The sequence below is a fragment of the Cynara cardunculus genome (genome assembly GCF_001531365.2).
Source record: "Cynara cardunculus var. scolymus isolate 2C chromosome LG 11, CcrdV1, whole genome shotgun sequence".
Taxonomy (NCBI): Eukaryota; Viridiplantae; Streptophyta; class Magnoliopsida; order Asterales; family Asteraceae; genus Cynara; species Cynara cardunculus.
The window spans coordinates 2,607,336-2,630,256 of NC_037538.1; the positions used below are offsets into that span (position 1 = coordinate 2,607,336).

Consider the following 22,921-nt stretch of genomic DNA (forward strand, 5'->3'; position numbering starts at 1 on the left):
TGGTATTGGTTTTAGTGGTTACCACCGCCAGTCGCGGCCACTGCCACCACAGATAGCCACTGTCGGCCACCGATAGCCATAGTCGGTCCCCGGTAGCCACCGTCGGCCACTTTCACCTCCACCACCTCCACAACCACCCACCACCACCTCCACAACCACGTCGATCATTGACCACCACCACTACCACTGTTGGTCGCCTCTATCTTCTCCTCTACTACAACAACCTCCTCCACCGCCTCCACAACCACCGCCTACCTTTGACCACCACCCTTTATCGCCACCACCATTACCACCATGGGCCACCTCACCTCCACCATAACCACTAGTGGCTACTACTACTACTGTTGGCCACCACCATCAGCTACCACTACCAGTCTACCACTATCTAGAGCTCAACTCGAGCTTGAAAAACTTTTTCAATTTAAGGCTCAAGCTATCGAGCTCAAATATTTTGAGTTATCGAGCACGAGTCTGATGCTCGTTTATGGACTCGTACTTGCGATAGATTAACTCGTTTATTGGCTTGAAATTGATAATTTTTATATTTTTATTATATTGTTTATAAACTTATGAGCATGTTTGGCTCGAAAAAATATATGCTCAAATGACTCAGCTCGACTTAAAAAATTTAATCGAACTTTCATTTTTATAAAACTCAACTCCTAAGATAAACGAGTTCTATTTTGTATTTGAGATCGAATCGAGCTCGAGTAGCTCGTTAAAAACTCGATTCGTTTACACCTCTAAGTACCATTGGCCACCACTACCTCCACCTCCACCATAATCACCAGACCACTATCCACCATCTTCACGTCTTCCATGGCCACCATTGTCCATCAGTCACCAGTGTCTTTACCTTTACAACCATTGTTGTTGTAACAATCTTTATCGTGCATTCAACAATTGATAAGGATCTCCCAAATCGAACAAAACATAATTTCTCATTTTGTACGAATCAGGTTTTTTTCAAACTACCATTAATTATATCAAATTTTTCATTCAAATTTGGTACTATTATATATGTATGTATTTATGTATTTGAAAATTGTGTAAAAATGTTTACAAATTGAATTATTTACTTTATTTGTGTTGATTATAACTATTATATGATATATATATATATATATATATAAAATCATTAAATAACTTTTGAAGACGACTTGTCTAGTTCTATATTGTCCAGTCATACTTGTATCAATTTCAATCTTTATTCATTTGTTTGTTAACTATTTAAATATTGCATTTTATAAAATTTAATAGAAAATTACCAATTTATACAAGAGATATATAAACACTGACTGAAATAACAATTTTATAAAAGATTTATTAAAAAATATCAATATTAATACAAATTAATATATAATTCTCAAGATGAAGATTATTTCTATTTTTAATTTTTTTTACTTTTTTATGTTGGTGAATAGGCATGGCAATAGGGTGGGGATAGGACGGTTTTATAATCCCCGATCCCGGCCCCGGTCCCCAGTGGGTACGAGGATTAACATTCCATCCCCAGTTTATTTTCTAGCCAAACCTCGGTCAAACCTTGATTCTCATCCCCGTTCAAGGCCTAATTTTAGAAAATAAATAATATATCTACCTATATATATACACATATATATTATATAAAATTATATATTGGGTATGGGGCAGGTCGGGGGTACAATACTCGGCCTCGGGCCAAACCCCGGTTTGAGTCTACCGGGGATCCTTGGTCCCGGCTTCGGGATCTGTTTTAACAGGGAATCCCCGTTCCCGTTCGGTTGGGTAAGCCGGTTCCCCACCGGGTCGAAGCAAATCACCATCCTTATTGGTGAAAATATAAAGATGTCGCACAGTGGAATGTGCACACACGTGTTTATGTAACTATCAAAACATCAATTTGTACTTGAATCGAGAAACAATGCATAATTTACTTACTCCAAATTAATTCAACTCACAATAAAGTTTTAAGTTTAAGATTTTATTTTTTCAAAAATCAATTTAAGTTTTTATATTATGATTTATCTTTGTTGTTTTGTAATAACTTCTGAGACCAGTCAAAATGTACAACCTGATCCGAATAATTATGATTAATAATAAAAAATTATGCTATTTAGTACGCCATTTAATGTTAGGTTGTGTATATATATATTTGGGGTGAAAATTACAAATATAACCCTTATAAAAAGAATCGTGTAACAAAGTAACTTTTTTTTATTAATCTGGATATCCAACCCGTTATGTGAGCCGACTAATCCCTGGGCGACCACCTGCTTTGCAGATAGCCCGGAGTCACCGCATTTGAACATTTGTGGCCACAAGAGGATATTTATTCCTCCTTCGATTTGAACCTGGGACCTTCTAGTACTTTTGATCTTTGAAGTCAAACTCAAACCAATCAGGCACCACCCTTATGGTTAAGTAACTTCTTTTTTATTGTATTGTACAAAATGATAATCATATCCATTAAACACGTCGATTTTTAAAAATAGTATAGCTGTTGAAGTAACTTTTTTCTCAAATCTTCAAAATTTCTGAAATAGCAAAACCGTTGGAGGTTTTCTTAAGTTGCTATATTAGGGGTTCTAGTTCGAGAAGACATGGATACAAATTTCTTTTTTAGCAAATTTCTTGCTTTTCAAGATTTTTTTATCAACCTGGATATCCAATCCGTTATGCGAGCCGACTAATCCCTGGACGACCACCTGTTTGCGTGTAATCCGGAGTCACTGCATTTGAACCTCTGTGGCCACAAAAAAAAATTTATTTCTCTTTCAATTTGAACCTGAGATTTCTAGACACTTTTGACCTTTGAAGCTTAAGCTCAAAACAATCAGACACCACTCTTGTGGTTAAGCTTTTCAACCTTTAATTTTGAGTTTTATAGTTTTTTGTCGTATTAAGAAAAATAGCGGAAAATGGGTTGTGAGAGGGGTCGAACCAACCACCTGCAAGCAAACTAGCAACTAAATGCTAATATTGATGTATCGTAAAAAAATACATTGAAAACAAAGGTAATGTAGTTTTTAGGTCAAATCGAGATATTAAAAAGGATAAATTGTACGAAAAAAGTAATGTATTTGAACTTGATTTTTATTTTGTGCAACGTATTTTCAGAACTTTTATTTTGATACATAAAATGTAAAGTTTTAAACACTTAAGTACCTAGGTAACAGGTTGAGAACTAATTTTAGATTAAAAAAAATCCATGTCACTAACCATGTCAGCAAATAATACTGAGTTGAATACCACATCATTCGTCAGATCAACATGATAACCGGTTAATGCTTCAACCGTTACCCGGGTACTTAAATGTTTAAAATTTTACATCTTAGGTACAAAAATGAAAGTTTTAGAAGTACATTATCCAAAATAGCAATAAAGTTAAAGTACGTTATTTTTTCATGCAATTTGCCTTATCAAAAATTAAAAATAAATGCTAATATTAACGTATAATCAGTAAAAATAATACAAAAAACTTACATACTCTCTTCGTTCAAAAAAAAATTCCACAATGAAAATTGCACATAATTTTAAAAGTTTGTAATAATTAGTCTTTTTAATTAAGCAGATGACAAATCCATCGTTAATAATAGAGAGATAAATTTTTATGAGAAAAATAAATATTACTTTTGAAAGTGAACATTTAGGAGCAAGTAACACTGAAAAAATTTGTAGAAATAGTCATAATTTACATACAGACTTTAAACAGAAGAAATTTTTCAAGAAAAAAAGGACTTTATACAGAAAAAGTCCTTTTATGTAATGTTCATACTTAAGTTATGATTAATTTAAAAAACCATTTTATAAAATGGTTAAATAGTGAAAACTAAGTTCTATAATAATAACAAATAGTTTTTGTTCTAACGGTATATAAATCTTTGATCTCATAGCAAATCAGAGGTTCAAAAGTCACCAAAAATAAAAAAAATGTATGAGTTTTTTTTTTTTTTTACCATATATATATATATAATAGTTACAAAAATAGTAAGTTCTAAAATAACTATTTGCATAAATTTCCGTGAATTTTGTTAAAGAAATCAAATATTTTGGTCAATTTCATTGCACCTACCAGTACCATCACAGATGTAATCTACGTACGACCTTAACGGCCTACCAAACGCACGTGATGCTTTTCCCTACTCCATGTCCATGCCAGCCAATTTCACTTTACATTTTATTTCACACCTTTTTTTCTCACAAGTAATAACTTTTTGGTTAATTTCCTATTTATTGGATATTCAATTGACCAATAATTAACAAATTAAATGATAAGCTAATTAATAACTGATAATTTACAAGTTAACTAATAATTGATAAGTTAGTTACTAGTTGATAAATTAACTGATAAACAAATTATGTTTAACTAAAACTGTTTGATAAACATTTAAATGAATCATAAAAACATTTTATTATATAATTAAAAAATATTAGTAATATAATGTATCAATACAAACAAATTAGTAAAGAAGAACTAAAATAATGTAATGTGTTAATTAAATAAATTTTAAATTGATTATTTTATATATTATAAATTTTGATTTGCTAAAAAAAATTAGAAAAAAAAAACTTACATTAATTTATGATTTTTAATAACTATTACATATAATATGAATAAAAATAAAATTAGTCAACCTCATGTATCCTAATTAATTATTAATTTTTTAAAACTATAATTAATAACTCAATTAAATATTTCATTGAAATCATTTAACATAATTTTGATATTTATGAAACAAAATAAGTATAACTTTAATTTTTATATAACTTAAATAAACATTATTAAAATTGTTATATTTGTTTTTTTAATAATTAAATATATTGCATAACAATTTGAAAAAGGATAATATAAAGTAATTGATATGATTAATAATAATTCTAAATAATCAATAAATGTATAACTGATTAATAATTTCTCACTGATATTAATTACTCTTAATTAATATTTATTAATATTAGTAATAAATTATTTTTTATAATTAGTAATAATAAATAATAATTAATATTGATGAGGGTTATAATTAGAATATGTGATAAAAAGCTTCTTATAAGTAACACCTAGTAGCGTTTCAATAAGCTAGCTTAAAACCATCTTCAACTCAACACTAGAAACACAAATATGAATGTGTTTTCATCTCCAACTCAACACTAAAACATTAAAAAATAGAGGTCAAAATATTAATTATTATTTATTATTACGGATCCGACCTAAAACCCATTTTTAAGGGTGGGTCGATTCATAGGAAAATGGGTTTTGCGTCGAATCCGTAATAGTTGCAGACTGATGGTTATGGACCTGACCCAAAAACGTTTATTTTTTTTGTCGTTTAGTGAGTCCGCGATAATTGTGAACCTAGATGCTACGGACCTAATGATTTTTAAGTAAAATCTGTAGAAAAATGCTTAGAAGATTAATTTGGTTATAGAATATCGTCATTTGATTCAATTTCCCGGTAAAATAAGCCCATGGAACCTGTATTTGTCGTTTTGACCCAAACCTCCGATTGAATTTCACAGCTACTTCATCCTCAATTATCGACATATGTTGCCTTTTGTTTAGAATTTTAATAATAAAATTTTAATATTTAAATAAATAGATAAATTACATAAGAACTAAATAATTAATTTTGAATAAATCATTTTTTAAATATGTTGCAGCAAAATCTATACTATATTATAAAACATTTGACAAAAACTCTTAAAAATCATTTTTATGCACATTACTTAAAATTCAATATTACAAGTAAATTGTGCATAAATACTACTTCTTAAAGCTTCATATTTGAATTCGTATAACTAACTGCAGATAAATATAATCAAATAGAGGATGATTATCTCATTTCAAATATATAAAATTTAGAATTTAATAAAGATAATTATTGAGTTCTAATAAAAGACTTCATTATTATCTTATTAAAATTATATTGTTAAACGAAAAATAAAAAAAAATAATTTTTTTTTAAGTAGTTAGTTTGATACTAACATAAATATTTTTTTTCATTTTTTTTATGACATATCTTCATATTTAGATTTCATTCAATAATAAAAACATTATCGGTTTCTCAAAACCACATAAAACTGCATAGACAAAAAAAATGAAACATTAAAATCAAGATATATTTTGATGCATTGTGTGAGTACCATTCTAGTTACTTAATAAAGAATAATATGAGATTGCATATTTACCTTCTATTTATCTTAATTTGAGAATTTTTAGACTTGAGAGACGTTTGGTTTAATTGAATGGTTTAGATGAAATTAGATTTCATGGAAGGATTTGAAATAGGAGAATTAAAATTTGGAATTTAGGCTTTGAAATTAGAATGGAATTAAATTCCATTCTTTATAAATTATTTGTAAAATCAAGTTATAAATAATTATGAAAATAATTAAATTATCTTATTATTAATTGATTATTGAAAAACAAACGTTTTAACATATTTTAAAACATTATTATATACAAATCTTTCAAATTCCTTGAAATCCCAACCATCTCAGTAAAATCTCGAAATCCCATGTTTGAGGGGTTTCGAAGACATCTTAGAATTTCAAATCCAAACAATCCTATAAACCAAACATAAGTTTAGAATAAATTTAAAACCAAATTTCTCATTTTTTTAATTTCTGCAAACTAAACATGACCTCATTTGAGACATCTCCTTTTCACACATAGATATCATTTTTGAGCATTTTTTGTATTAGTTTTTTTAATAACAAAATTTATAAAATATTCAAACAAATACAATTATTTAGAAATTGTTTATTTATCTCTTAATAGTTTTATTAAGAGACGGTATTTGAATCTTAAGAGATGGATCTTGTTTTGGCAAAAAAAAATTCTCTTAATGGTTCTAAAACTCTATGAATGATTTTGTATCATAGATCTCTTTTAATCATTCAAGGCCCTAATTTCATTATAAACAATTACCAAGCAATTATATTTCATTTTACACTATATCATTCTACACCAGACCATTCAGCAACTGCCAAACAACCCCTTAATTATTACCACTTCAAAAAGTAAAAATAACAACTCGCACCCACTCCTTTTCCCAAAATACAATCAAACACCCCCTTGTATTCGCATGGGTCTATTTTTATGAAGAAAAAAATCAATTTTAGAGATTTCTAATTCTAATAGCTTCTTTGATTTTAAGGATTTCAACATTTATTATATTATCATTTATCAAAATATTTTATAAATTTATCATTCCAATACATCTTATAAATAAATTATATAAAATAATAATAATCCAATCTAATTAGCAGGAATAAATAAAATTTAATTTTTTCAACATCAAGTTTTAGAGAATTCTCTAAACTTAAAACTTTCTATTATAGATGATAATATGGAGAATCTGTTAAAGCAAAATAGAGAACAAAAACTTTATTTTCTCCAATTAGGGGTGCTCAAAAGCCGACAAACCAATTTGGCCAACTCAAACGGAAAAAAACCCAATAAAATTCAACCTGAGGTAAATCGACATATAATTGATACAAAATTAGGTCAAACCGCATCTATTGGGTTAGAAATGAATTAGAATAATTTCAACCTAACCCAACTCGATGGCCTGGTAAATTCAATATGATTGTTAAGTTATTGATTACTATATGTACATTAGACCAATCAGTAGTTAGCTACACATAAAATTATATTACAATTTCAACCGTAATCTACTTTCTTATTAGCATAAACCTTAATACTTTTTTTGAGTTTGTTAGCCCATTTTGCATGTTCTTATTCTTATTTTACTTCTTTTAAATACAAATGATTAGTTAGATTGTAAAATGACATCAAAGTTTTAACCCGACCAACCCAACTCATACGGTTTGAAGTAGTTATGATTGGGTTGAGTCAAGTTTTTTTTAAATCACGAACATTGAATTGAGTTATTCAAATGTTGGGTTGGTCGGATTGAAAAATTCAAAACATATCCATTTTAACTTTATTATTATTATTATCTATATTATCTTATTAAGCAAATTTAACAAAAATTTTAAAGTTTTAAAATACTAAAGGACCAAAATACCATTTATACTCACTTTTTCACCCACTTCTCTCCTCACATACACTCACCCCAACCGATTTTTTTTAATTATAATTTTAAATTTACACTTTATACCCTATAATTAATTAATTAATTTAATTTACGTCATTTACTTTTAAATGTTTCATTTTAAACCTTTATCAAATTAACATACATAATCGTATATCAATTAAAACATGTTTAAAAAATACATTTTTATTTTAACAAGTTATACTATTATAATCGTCTCGTTAATATCTTCGAAATGAATCCAATATTGAATAGTTTTTGACTTAATTATATTATTATATATTATATACTGTGAAAAAATATTTTTAATATTTACAATTTATACTTTTATAGTTATTTATTTATATATATACTATATATTTTGAGGTTAAGCTGTCCAAATTGCATTGTATAATATGTTTTGAATTAATATGTTCTTGGGTTTTTTTGAAATATATATATATACATGTATTAATTCAACCTTAATCTGAGTTTCTGGACAAGTAAGAGGATAAGTAGTTGAAATTTCATTCTAAAACCCATTTTTTTTTGTCTTTTCATGGTTTATGATCTATTAAATTTGTAGTTTTCTTTATTGGTTTTGATTGTTTATCTTAAAACTCAAGTTTCTTAGTTCTTTGCTCTTGGTGTAAGTCGAATACATTTGTAGAGTCGTTTAAATATGTTGGATTTTAAATATATTGGATTTTAAACTGTCATAATTTGTTTTTCATCGATAGTCTGTAATTGGAACCATAACTCTAATTTATTCAAATTGTATTAATATGTAAAGACCAAGTGTAACATATATCATCGTTAAATCTTATCTTATAAAACCAGTTGAACTTCAAAATCATTAAAATTTATAGCTCCCGCCGCATTGCGTGGGTACACAACTAGTTATTATTAATCCATCAGTCTCGTTAGAAAAAAGTAACATGGACCCATGCAATTTATTGAGGATGCATCTGCTTTGTTATTAATCTTGTGGCATTTGCTCAGCTGACAATAAAAATTGGATCTCTAAGGAATTTCTTTAGAGGTCACTGGTTTGAGTACTATAAAACCACTGACGATTTTCCTGACCGTTTTCCAAGACCCAGAGATTAGTCAAGGTGCAAACATGTTGACCCTGACATCCACCGTTAACAAAAAAAAAAAAACTACTCTATCATTTGCTCCTTTTACCACTTACCTTATGACTGATTCAATCAAAAGACAACGGTAATTCTAGCATAAAAACTTGCCGAAAATAGAATATCATGGGAGAGGGTAGCAAACATGGGCAGACATGGTACGACATAGGTGACATTTGAATCTCCTCGGAATACAATCTTGGTTTCAGTGTGGATTAAAGATCTTACACGTAAACAAGCTGATAGATCGTGTCTAACGATAAGGGGCTCTAACATGCCCACTCAAAACAGAGGCTATACGATGCTCCCAAGAATGAAGGACAAAAGAGTGTCGAATCCCTAAGTGGTGCTAGACGCTGGTTCTAATACCTTATCAGTATATGTGAAACCCTTTTAAATCTCTCTAACTAGGGTCATTGACTCATTGTAGAGAAGGGAATGTTCCTATAAGCATACAAGTGGGATCGCAAAAAGCCCCGTATCCGAAAGGGAATCCCTTAGTTGACTAGGGATGGGGAATCTCCGAATTTATAAACCGGGGATGAGGATGCCCTTCATTCCCGACCCCAACCCCAAGTATCAATTATACATTTCTATGTGTGTGTGTGTGTATATATATATATATATATATATATTAAGTACAATAATATAGTGAGAAACCCAATGAGTATATATAATGTATAAACATAATCAATCTTTCGAAATGAAAACTTGTAAAAAAAATTACCTTATTGATTTGGTTGTTCATGAGAAACCTTTGTTGATATTAACGACGTGATTAAATACAACTTCAATTTTTAAGTGTTCTGATTGATATGGTTGTGTTTAAACTATGTTTTTTTATGTTACCCTTGTAGCAACAAATAAACTTTGGGTAATTAATATTTTTAGCATTATATCGTTTAAACATGGGGTTTAATTAGTTAATCATTTGAGAATTCCAAATTTGTAAGATCCGTAAGAACTTCTACCTTAAGGTTTTGTTCACATGATTTTTTCCATCTAAATATGGTATTGATTAACATATAGTTGTTTCACAGTGTGAAACTTTATTATGTTTACTTTTTGTTTCACAAACACGTAAAAGTTATTCATATTGTGAACCAAGTACATGTTAAACAAACACATTGTGAAACAAATATATGTTAATCAATACTCTAAATCCTAGTCTTAGATGAAAAACATCATATGAAATAACACATGATGCACAAGTTCTCAAGGTTATCACAATTTCATGGGTTCTCAAAAGATGATCCCTCATTTAAACCTAAAGCTGGTATTTATTTATATATAATACATAAAAACATTACGTAAAAAATAAAATTGTACAGACGGGGAAAAATCCCCGATTCCCTGATGGGAATGGAGATTGCAATCCCCGATACCCCGCCCCCTTGCCATCTCTTTGATTGATTATGTGTGGTTGATGTGATAACCCAGTAATAGACAATACCAAAATGTTCGATGTTGATCCTAGAAATAAAATCTCTATCACAAACCTATTCATATTTCAACCTAATCTCTACAATGATGAGGTCCAAATTGTGATGTAACAGCTCATTTTGAAGACCAATAAGTGCATTAAAAGATCTGTGCCCACAACTGCTATTATGCACCATCAAACTCCCAACTACCCTCGTGGTGTTTAATGTGCCAGTTTCATAAGAGGGCAGTTGGTAACTTAACACTAAACTTGGCTTAGCAAAAACATAATCACCATCATGTAGAAATTATGAACTTTACCTCGTTTTTTCTCCAAGAAATTGTCCGTAGTTGTTCTTGCCTCAAAATCCACAAATAATCCTACGGATTGATGGGTCATGTAGCTACGGCCAACTTCTTATGTGTGAGATTTGGTTTCGGTTTTGATGCTGGAGCTTGTCCTGGAGATGCATAGATAAATGTTAATATGTTATTTCTTCAGTTTCTGGGTAGTATAATCGGTCACTTAGCAATTTAAACATACTTATTAGCATAGATTTGAAACTTAAATGAGAAGAGAAACATACCTACTACCTAGTAAGGTAAAAAGATGTTAGAAAATGCTAAACAAGAAGTACATCATTGAACTCTGATGTAATAGGGTAAAACTGGGGAAATGTACATAAATAACCAAAGCTGATAGGTGGTTTCACTTTTTAGCCACTTTCTAACCCAAATTCACTCTTTTTAGCCAATCTTTAAGAACAAGGCTTATGCATATGCATAAGGATTGATTTTTGGCCAAAAAAGAAAATCCTTACGCAGAAAGTGGAATCCTTATACAGAAACCACTTTCTGCGCAAGGATACTTATTATTATTATTTCTTTTAGCCGAAAACCAACCCTTATGCATATGCGTAAACCTTCTGCATAAGGATTGGTTAAAAAGTAAATTTGGATCAGAAAATGGCTAAAAAGTGAAACCCTAATTTCTAATTGACTATTAACATTGGAGGGGGATGTTTAAAATAAATGCAACATTTTCTTTTTAACAAATATTCAATCCAGATTTATTAAAGGATTGGCTAAAAAGTGAATTTGGGTCAAAAAATGGCTAAAAAGTGAATTTGGGTCAGAAAATGGCTAAAAAATGAAACCCTAATTTCTAATTGGCTATTAATATTGGAGGGGTATGTTTAAAATAAATGCAACATTTTCTTTTTAGCAAATATTCAATCCAGATTTATTAATTTGTCTACTAGTTCATTATCAAATAGCCAAACATTGCATTTTTTTTTATTTTGCAACTGAGGAGGTGTACAAGTAAACTATTAGCAAATAAATTCCTTTAAAGCCATAAACTTAGAATGGAAGAGCAAGGGACATCCATAAAATCAAAATTATGAAGATGAACAGTTGCCTATTCTTGCTTACCAGGATCCTTGTCTGTTTTCCTCCGACTGCGCCATAAAAGACGAATTGGTGTGCCCGTAAATCCAGCATCAGATCTAAGTTGTTTCTCCATGTAACGGCGGTATGTTTCAGGGAAAAGCTTTGCATCATTCACAAAGAAAACAAATGTCGGTGGCCTAATAGCTGCCTGTAAACATGAATGACCAACCACTATGAGAAAAGTGGGAAAGCAAGAGGAAGCATGCAATTCAAATAGTAGCATTTGTTCAGATACCAAAGCTTACAGAACAAATACGCAACTGCAAAAGGCTTTCCATATTATAGATGTTTCACTAGTAAATGAAAAATCCATAGCAAAAGCATTCAAAAACTAAAGAACTCCTATAGTCCTATGTGAATGGGAACGCAAAAAACAGATTTATGGAGCAATTTCGTTGTCAAAGGCAGCTGGAAGGCTACAAGGTGTCTCCTTTGATTGATCTAGGTCTAGGTCAACAATCCACGACAAGAGGTCTATTGTAAAACTCGAAACAAAGGACGTTCTGAAAACAACCCAAAATCGATGCTCCAAATAAGAACCGTATTGATTTAAGGCAGAATACGAAATTATCTACCAAGAACTTCGACAAACAAATAACCCAATAAAAGGTAATATCAGCACACTGTACGTAAATCAAATTGCAGAAAATAAAAGAGGAAGAGATGACACCATATTTACGTGGAAACCTCAAAATGGGAAAAACCATGGGCGGAGGAGACCACCGGGAAGTCCACTATCGAGATGTTGAGTACAATGCTTGGAATGAAATTACAATGGAGATCCTATGGATATGAAAAATGGAAGCCTTCGTCTAATTATCTAGTCCATAATGATATTAAGGAGAGGGACTATTTAGTTGGAACAAACCACCCACTTCTAAACAAAAAAACAGTAAATGGGGCGACTTTGCGGCGACTAAAGTCGCTTGGGAAGTCGCCCGAATTTCTTTTAGCAAACAGTGATCAAGGCGACATTTCAGGCGGGTTGTGAGACTTCCAAACTCGACTAAGCTACTGTCCTTCAGATTTTGAAGCTGTATTTTGAGACCAATCTTCACAAGGTCAAATCTGGAAATCGAATTCAATAACTGAAGGAAAAAAACACCAATTTCCATCCCAAACCCACACTTAGAAATCCCGAGTCCACCACAGGCTTGGTTTTGTTAAAGGTATAAGCTACTCATATCGAAGTTCCACATTTTTAAAGTTGGTGAGAGCCTTTATGTTTTATATTTCAAGGTTATATGCTCCTGTGAATGTAAGTTTGTAATGATCTTCAAGCAATAATAAAAATTAGTATTAATATACTAGCAAGTTGTCTTCTTGATTCTTGAGGGAAGAAAGGTTTGAATGCTTGCAACAATCAGATTACGAGAAGTCGAGAACCAACAGTACTACAGAAATACCTGAGTGCAATAATAGAGACGTCCTCTCTTCCCACCTCTTGTCCTTGGAGGTGATTTAAAAGCTAAAGCCTCATGCACTACTTGATTCAATGTGGCTGTACTAAGCCTTCTCGATCTCTCTTTTTCAACAGCACTTGCAGCAACAATGATTCTGGAATACCATTACAAATGAATCCTTAAAGATTTATAACTAAATATTGGAGTTGAAGCTTTAATATAACATGGCAGTAAATAAATAGCCACCCATGGATTCAATCAGCAAGAAAGGAGACAAATGCCAACACAAACAGCAATGTCAAACCCTACTGTTATCTAAAACTTCTACAGACTGTCAGATATACAAGAACAAAATAACATATAGAGCTTTTTAACTGATTCAGGCACACCCAACTTAAAACTTCAAATAACAAGTTAAAAAAAATTATAAATGATGTCAAAAGGGATAGTAGATGCACATAGCTATTAAGATTTATTCTTATCCTACAATATGGTGAGGCAATTTACCAAGACAACAGCCAACTGGTATAAAATTGAAGCATACAGCAGTTGAGCAAATGACACAAAATTCGCTTTAAATACAGAGACATACCTATCTACGCTGTTCCCAGCTATTGCAGTTGAATAAACAATAGGTGCCCAATTAAGAATACGAAGCTTCATCCTAACATCTTCCTCGTAATGCAATGTTGTCTGCTGGTTTTTATTTGGTATCGTATCCCACTTGTTCACAACAATTAGACAACCTTTTCCTTCTCTTTCTATCCTTTCCGCAATCTTGTAATCCTGTTCACGAAGTAGGGAGTAGTCACATATCCATCAGATCAAAGAATGAGTTCTCTAATAGAAGAGCCAGCAAGGAAAGTTAATTATGGAGTAACAAAATCTTCAAAAATTCAACTAGCAATTAGAATGATTCACATACAAAGTAATGAATTAGAATGATTCACATAGGTGAACATTGATGTACATTCATCATATTGATAGAGAAATCAAAATGATTACACTCTCTAAAGAAGGCTTACAAAGGATTCTCTGTCTTTCAAGAGGCCAGGTTTCTCCCAAAGGTTCTCACCCAATTGACTACAAAGCAGAATACCCTTCCCTCTAACCCCGTCCCCTATTTATACTACCCCTTCTATCGACTTATTGACCAAACTTATAAACTTGTTGACCACCAGGTACAACAAACGGATGTAAGGACGTGCAGGTAGTAATTCCTATCCCAGACAAAACTTGATTAACAAATTCACTATGTCTACTAATACATACTAGAATCCTTTGTGATCAGCATTTTAGTCTTGCAATTGGTTTACAAACGTTATTGTTTCATAAATACTATAATGTTCAGCCCAACTTTTAGACTCTATCCAGAGCTTCATATGTCAAAAAAATTTACCTGTTCTGTGATACAGGCCAAGGCCTCAACCACAAGAGCTACAACATCAGAACGCCGAATTGCACGAAATGCTCGATTAACAGACAAAGCCTCTGTCGTGCTACCTGACGAAGCTACAGCTGCCCTTTTTCTGATTCCAGCGGTATCAATGAGACGAAATTTCTGCAAGAGATTCAATGATTTTCAACAAATGATGGATCATTAAAGAGCAATAGAACGACAGCAAATGCCAGTAGCCTTTGGCCTAACTAATCTCATTGAGTCTCTGAATCTAGTGGTTCTGAGCCAAAGCTTACTATGTGTGTGTGTATTTTCTTTGTCTAGCCTTGCCTTCTTTAGAGAAAATAGACACAAATGAATAAACAAAATAATAACCTGATAAACTTATTAGCATTGAAATTGTCTTCGCATTCATATCTAGAATATTCTTTTGCATCTGCCAATGCTCCAGGTAGCAAGTTATACTACTAAAGACCCAACATGATACTTGTATATGGACCTTGATTATTTGAATTTTACAGATTTCTAAATGGGTTATTTCTATTGATTTCCTCAATAACTTGTACAACTGGCAGTCAAAAAGACCATTTCTTGGGCTCCAAAGGTCAAAAAGTGCCTGGAGGTCCCAGATTCAAATCCAAGGAGGAACAAAAATCCCCCTGTGACCACGGAGGTTCAAATGCGGTGACTCCGGGCTACCCGCAAAGCAGGTGGTCGCCCTGGGATTAGTCGGCTCGCATAGCGGATTGGATATCCAGGTTAATAAAAAAAAAGAAAAAAATTATAAAACCAAAACAAACCTGGCCATCTGGTCCCTCAAACTCAGTATCAATAGCATCACGCGTGGTCCCACTAACTGGACTAACAATTGTTCTGTCCTCTCCAACTAAAGCATTCAGGATGCTACTTTTACCAACATTTGGACGCCCCACAATTGAAATTGAAGGAATGTAGTCTTCTTCTTTGTTCTGAACATCTGATTCCTGTGCAATAAAATCAACAATTGTCTGAAGATAACAACTAATAAAGAAGCACGCTAAAAAGAAAGGAAGTCAAGTTCATGCTTCCTCAAGGAAGACAACACTGTGACTACAAAAACCAGTGGTTTCCTGCCATCGAAAGAAACAATACCTCAATTTTTCCCAAGCCTGCGCAAACAAGATCAAGAAGCTCCCCGGTCCCAGTTCCAGAAACAGCAGATATAGGAAGTGGTGTAAACCTAATTATTCCACCAAAAACATAGTTTAATCAAACAAAAGATAATTAAAATCGAGAAGGTCACACAAAGCTAGCTAGAGTAACAGACAAATTCTAATTCCTCGGACCATTCCAAATCAAGAAGGCTGACATGCCGCCCCTGATGCTCAGTTGACATCACTTGCTCCCCAAAGGCTTTGAGAGATAATATAATTTACATGATGTTATATTTAGGAAAACTATCGCCAGATGCAAACTTTTACTTTTGTGAGGGATTACAGTAAACCCCGCTTCAGTGGTATCACATGATTGAGCTGGCCTTGTTACTAAAAAATAAGAATTTCAGCTTTGTTGATGGCATTCTAACAGAAGTGAGAAAGGATGCAACTTACCCAAGAGACCAAAATTCTGATGCCTGCATTATTCCTTTGCGTGGAGACTCACACTTGTTAACAGCTAATATGATAGATTTGTTTGAATAGTTCTTCCGAAGCCAGTCCCCTATTTCCACATCAGCTGCATTCAGGCCTGCCTGTTCAGAGTTAGTCATGTACGGCCCACACAACAAATGGGATTTATCACAAACAAGCAATAAAAGATGCTTGCAAAGTATAAGTATTATTCTTCAAATATAAAAACGGGGTTAAGAGAAAGAATTAAGGTTTGGTTTAGAAGCACAGGATACAATAAGCGACTAATAAACACAATTATCAAAAGTTAACATCTACTTTCACTTTTAACTTACGAGCAGAAGTAAATGATGTAAGGAATTCATTCTAAACCAGTACTTGAGACGTTGATGCAATTCTCCCATTGGAACTGGGAATTTTCATGTGTGATGGGGGAGGCAATTTGTAAAACTGACGGCACTTCAAGATTTTCTCATTAAGATTCCCGCTAAAACCTCCATCAACATGTAGGATGATATATTCTAACTTCATAAAGTCATATGAGCTCTAGACTCAAGTAGTTCACTAAACCAGTGTTCATGGGCATCAAAAGATATGAATTTTAGTCAGTCAGTTATCTCGACAGTAGTGCAAGCTATCTGCCCTATTTCTAGAATGTATAAAACAATAATACAATAAGTATAGATTCCACTACAATGATGTTGCTAGTTTATGAACCATACCTGGCCATCAACTACAAATATGATGACTGATGACTCTTCTACTGCCACTGTAGCTTGTCTCTCAATCATTGATGGCATCCTGGCAACAGCTGCCTCTCTAGAAGCAAGTGGAATACCTTCCATGCCAATGGTTGTTGAGACGGATAATTGTTGTTCCATAACATCAGTCTGTGACTTTGAAACTGTGAGAACACCTCCTGTGTCAATCACCATAAATTCATGATCTCCCCAAAAGGATCTACCATACAGACGATCCCTAGTAACCCCCGGTTCATCAACCACAATAGCCCTGTTTCCCTGGAACAAATATATTAAGAATATATGAGAATATATAATATCAAATAAATAACTTTTTGCTGCTGTTGGTCTACGCACAGTTGGAGGAAGGAGATGTGAGTTGTGACGGGTTAGATTGGTAGCTAACAGTATATAGGTTTCTTTTTTTCTCAAAATATTACTTTAAGCAACACTTGGATGTCGTTTCCTTGTTTTCTAAATGACAAATATAAAATTATTTACAAGGTATAACAAAAAAGGACAAAGACTGATAAATTTATACCCCAACAAGGCGGTTAAATAATGCCGATTTACCAACATTCGGTCTTCCAACAATTGAAACCTTTGGAAGAAGATGATCAGGTATCTGCATTAAATTGAAATTCAGTGAAGTTAATACCAGGTAACTACAAGATTTTGTCATTAGTTTGTTTGTCTCTGATTTGAGACAAATTTAAGTTGATTAAATGTAAGTGTCTCAACTCCTTCAAGAATGAGACCAACTTCTGCTCACAATTGCAATTTATTACTCATATTTACAGTCAAACTCAATAATTTTGCTGTTTAGGAAAAGAGAGCATGTGACTGTGAAGAGAGATAGTGTGTGTTGAATTTCAACATGTTCCAAACAGAAAATGTGGCAAGTTCAATCATAACCTTGGTAGAGCATCCCCTAAGCTTCAACTAAACATGTCCTCAACACATATTGCGACCACCCAAGTGTTTCCACAGAACAAGAGACCAATAAAAAATGATGTATGTTGAACAGATCGTTTACATTTCCAGTCTTTCCATGTCAGGCCTCTATTAGTTTGGATCAGACCTTCCTTCTAAATCAGCCAATTTAACATGTTATATTTGACTATAGAACATAAATATACATGACTTTTGATGCAATTCTTCTGATGTTTGAGAAGACAAAGCAAGAAGCTCCTTGATTTGAAGGCAAAAACATTCAGAAATGGACACCTCAATGGTTGGTCATGCACATTTTAGCATTTCCGCTAAGTGAAAATTTTGTGTCACAACTTGAAATTTTTTATTCCTGCACATGTATGCTTATACCATTAGACTTGCTACTAGGAGCAGATTTCTAGGATAAAAGTGAACTGCAGATGAGATATCATTCCTCAATCTCAAACAGCACAATGCTCTCACGATTCTCTCCTAGTCCCAAGCTAAAACAAATCAAAAATTCCATTAGACTATCTTCAACCTTATTAGACACAAACTTCAACTCATAAAAGTGCACACCAAGTAATGTCTTTCAGTAAATGACAAAATGACCGCACAGGATATGCTTACTAACATTTATGGGTATAATCCTTTCCCGCATCTTCCTTCTTCCACGAGTTCCTTTATCGTCAATTGGCTCCTCTTCTAAAAGATGACAAAATGTTAACACATTTTTCAACCAAAATTGCGCTAGCAAGTCAATTAGAACACAAACACACAGGTTCCACCTAAGAGATAAGTTAAGTTATCACAGATTTTTACACACAAGCTGTTGCTTACCACAGATTCCAGAGCTTCTCGTTTGTTACCTACTAGTAGATTCAAATAATTTCCCAGCAAATGAACATGTGCTCCAAACTAAAAGCGTGCAAAATAACATACTCCCAAGTTCACCATTCACGATAAATTACATCCTTAGCAGTTAGCATTGAAGAATTTCGGAAAGTGATAGAGCAACAGACAAATGGTAACTTGAAATTATGTTTGCAATTATAAAAGATTAGCCAGAATTAGACATAAGTATCATGCTTAGACGCTACGGAACATAAATAAACAATAAAAACACGCACCGATTTTCAATTCCTTCGATAGAGAAAGAGAGTATTCACGAACGGCCTTTTCTGCCTCCAGTTCGAGCTCATCCACATCCAAATGTTCATCGCTAACATCTTCAAAATCGGACTCTACATCATCTTCAATTTCCGGTAATTCATCTTCTACTGATACAAATTCTCCTTCCAACGATCGAACAGTAGTTGTACGCCGACGGTTGTGAAGATATATGGCTGATAGAGAGAGTGGTAGATTGGATGAACGAGTTGGAAAAAGGAGCGAAGAAGAGGGAGAGAATTTGGACACCGGAGAGAGGAGAGAGAGAATTCTAGAGAGAGAAACATGTGAAGAAACATCAAGAGATGACATTGTGGATTCAAATTGGGTCAAGCATAGAAGAAAGGAAGAAGACGAAGTTTGGCGGGTAATGGATATGACTGATAATAATGAACTTGAGGGTTTATCCTCTTCTAGTTCTAGTTGTAGTTCATGGAGGGAGGTGCATGATAAACACTTATTTGCTAAATTACGCCTGTAGTTAACTTATCCATTTCGTACGCATTTTTACTCTTGGGCTCATTGGTATTACATCCTATGATTTTGGGCCGCAACCCAAGACCAAAAGATTGGACAAGTCCAACAATGAAACTCATGGCGTAGAGATGGCCAAATCGGCTCGGCCTGGCCCAGCCCGGGACCGACAAAGGACCAGGACCGGCGGTCCATAACCGGTTATAAAGTACCTTGACCGGTCCTATCATTTTCGACCGGGACCAAGACCAGGACTGGGACCGGTTACGCCGGATTCGGTTATAGCCGGTTATGAGAAAGGTTAGGACCGATTGGGACCGGCCCGGGCCGGTTTTTGGCCATCTCTACTCATGGGTAGGTTTGTAATTTTCTACATATTTTTAATAGTTTTTCTTTTTTCCTTAGCTTTGCTTTCCTTTCCTTTGATTCTATATTGAGTGTAAAGTTGGAAGGAAATGGGTCTATTTTTCTTTCCCTCTTGAAAGAACTTGAGGGGCTGTTTAGCAATTGTTAAATGATTTAGTGCAGAATAATTAAGTGGTCAGAATGATTAAGAGGCTCTCATGATATARTGCAAAATGAAATATAATTRTTTGGTAATTGYGTACAATGAAATTAGGGCTCTTAATGGTTAAGGAAGATCCATGATACAAAATCATTCAGAGGGTTTTAGAACCATTAAGAGACAGACTTTTTTTTGCCAAACAAGATTCACCTCTTAACGGTTCAGATATTACCTCTTAATGAAACTATTAAGAGGTAAACAAACAACCCCTGAGAGTTGAGAATACAACAAACTTTTCTTTTCCACCAAATGACCTTTGACCTAACGGTATGTGAGTCTTTAACCTTTTAGAAGGTCAAGGGTTCAAATATCACCAAATGTGAGAAGKATGTATGAGTTTATTTGTTCTGTTTATCTTATTTTTACCCAATGAATTTTGTTATTTAACAAAAACCTATAATTTTATGATTAAGATTAATATAAAATTACCTCTATATCCATTAAGATTTAATCCAAGTTTTCAATATGATCAATTTTGATCTATAACTTTATTAAATTTGTCAATATACAACTTTGGGCCTTGGATATGGGCCTAAATTTGTTGAGGAGAGTGTGGGAAGATGAGGTGTTGGTCTCTTAGATAGAACATGTGTAAGAAGCATAATATTGACACAATAGTCAATAGTGGATGAGATAAAAGTCAAACCATGTGTTGTGTTATAATGAATAGATGAGATAAAAGTCAAACCATATGTTGTGTTATAATGAATGTGTTAAAAGTTTTATATCATTTTTGTTTACTTCAAATTTTCTGACTAAAAGACAAGATTACAAACACGACCCATCAGAAAGATTTTTCTATTTTTGTCATTATGAACGCTGGATTTCTTCTGGTGCCCTAAACCTCTAAATCTCTCTTCATAATTTATGTGCATGACTGTAAACAAGTCTAGCTTGTTGCTTGTCTTTTATGTTAAACCAGTGGCCACCCATTCTGCTCAAACTTAAAAATGTGAATCAGATAGGCATATCAGTAATGTTCTTTTTCATAAAATATATATGTTTTCAACACGTCATCATGATTCTCCATCTCCATATACTGCCAACAAACAATCGTTTTCATTTGACCACCAACCACCCATAAACGTTATTAAGTTAATACAAATAAATTTACATATAAATTGTGTGAGTGTAACTAAATTATATCTTGAGTTGAAAATATGAGTATCATTATGAAAAGTTAATGTCTCCATAATTATGTAGGAGAATTTATCATAAAAAAAAAAGTAAAAGGAACAAGGGCGTGGCAACTAACAAGTAAATGGTACTTAGGACATCACTCTCTCATTCAATGGTCTTTAACATTTGTCATATTCCTATTGTTGGTTCATTAAGATATTTTATTTATTTATTTTATTTTATTAATTAAATTACTCAATAATCATATATATATATATATGGTTGGATTCGCATGAAACCAGATAAGTTTCGTTAGATCTGTAAGTGACGGGACCCTGTACACCGCTTAAGCCGCAGAGAGTATCGCACGGGCCATGTAAGGTCTCTGTGTGTGAGAGGCATATCGGGCAACCAGTGTCGTGACAGTGGTCTAGGAGTGTTCCAGGGGGGATAAAAACATTTTTTGGGAGGTTTTCGGCCATTTTTCTCAAACACTTATTGATATTTGGGAGATGAAATTATTTTGGGTTAGCTTATGAAACGATAGATATAGAAGTTGATTTATGTGTATAAGGTGGGATAGTTATTCCCATGAGATATCTAGATACATATATTAAATCACCAAATGACTCAAGCTATGAACCATGGCTGGTTGAACTTGATGAGGTGTGACTAATAACGGTTTAATTATAGCAAATGAGCATATATTAGTTCATTGGAGAACTCGAACAATGGGCTGTGAGTGGTTGAACTCGATGACCAACGTTCTGTAATAGAAGCTTTAAAACATAGATTTGTGCCTACTTTTTTGTTCTGCCACAATCAATGGAAATCATGTCTCCTCCATCGTCACAAAACGTAACGTTAACTTTATAGTCCTTATATTGGAATTGCTTGAACCTTTTGCTCGTCTAAGTTCTATTTTCCCGGTTTCATGATTACTATTTTTATTTATAAAGTTGTTTGATCTCACTAGCTGTTAACCCTAGCACTTTTTTTTTCTTCATAAAATGACATGTATATCAGAATCTCTACACGGTTTCGAAGGCTTGAGCAGAGTGTCAGCTGCTGGTAGAGGCACTTTTTGGAATTGATAGCTTCTGTCGACTTGGCGTTATGATTAGACAGAATTCTTGTGGTAATGATAGTGATACACGTCCGTAGTCTGAGTTTTAGACTGGTTTAAGTTAGTAGTTTTTAATTATCATCCATTCCTTCATGATGCAAACGCTTAACAATTTCCCCATTTTGGGTAATTATTATATTTAGGCTCTTATCCAGTGTTATCTTTATGGTTTAAATTTACTCCTATTTTAGGGGTGTTACATATATTTTGGTCCCTAATGTTTCAGTTTTTAATGGATATTGTCTCTAAACTTCAAAAACTCGTATTTGACCTGCCATGTTTGTCAAATTCCCAACGGTTTTGATTCTTCTATCTAACGATTGTTAACTTTCTCCGTTAAGTTTTGTTATTTTAACT

The 22,921-nt window shown here is 32.9% G+C and overlaps 1 protein-coding gene across 2 annotated transcripts; it reads right to left on the reverse strand.

Moving 5' to 3' along the window:
• Positions 1-10,714: 10,714 nt before the first annotated feature.
• Positions 10,715-19,710, reverse strand: LOC112522040 (GTPase Der). Of its 2 annotated transcripts, XM_025131100.1 has the most exons (12): positions 19,241-19,709; positions 18,745-18,815; positions 17,719-17,802; positions 17,160-17,456; positions 16,420-16,559; positions 15,962-16,049; positions 15,631-15,813; positions 14,831-14,992; positions 14,024-14,217; positions 13,435-13,585; positions 12,011-12,176; positions 10,715-11,037 (listed from the first exon to the last, which is right to left on the reverse strand). In XM_025131100.1, exons 1-12 carry the CDS (start codon positions 19,590-19,592, stop codon positions 10,973-10,975), a joined length of 1,953 nt encoding a protein of 650 aa, XP_024986868.1. In that variant the 5' UTR covers positions 19,593-19,709; the 3' UTR covers positions 10,715-10,972. The 2 variants fall into 2 exon arrangements, with proteins under 2 accessions (XP_024986868.1, XP_024986869.1); XM_025131101.1 differs by lacking the exon at positions 17,719-17,802 and having other exon boundaries at positions 19,241-19,710.
• Between the last annotated feature and the right edge of the window lie 3,211 nt (positions 19,711-22,921).

What these genes read in the sequence shown, in the direction of transcription:
- LOC112522040 (XM_025131100.1), bottom strand. Translation starts at nt 19,592, where the DNA reads ATGTCATCTCTTGATGTTTCTTCACATGTTTCTCTCTCTAGAATTCTC. An exon ending in CAGGCTTGGGAAAAATTGAG is followed by an intron (nt 15,814 to 15,961) that starts GTATTGTTTCTT and finishes TTTATTGCACAG; the next exon opens with GAATCAGATGTTCAGAACAA. An exon ending in GTCTCTATTATTGCACTCAG is followed by an intron (nt 12,177 to 13,434) that starts GTATTTCTGTAG and finishes TCATGTTTACAG; the next exon opens with GCAGCTATTAGGCCACCGAC.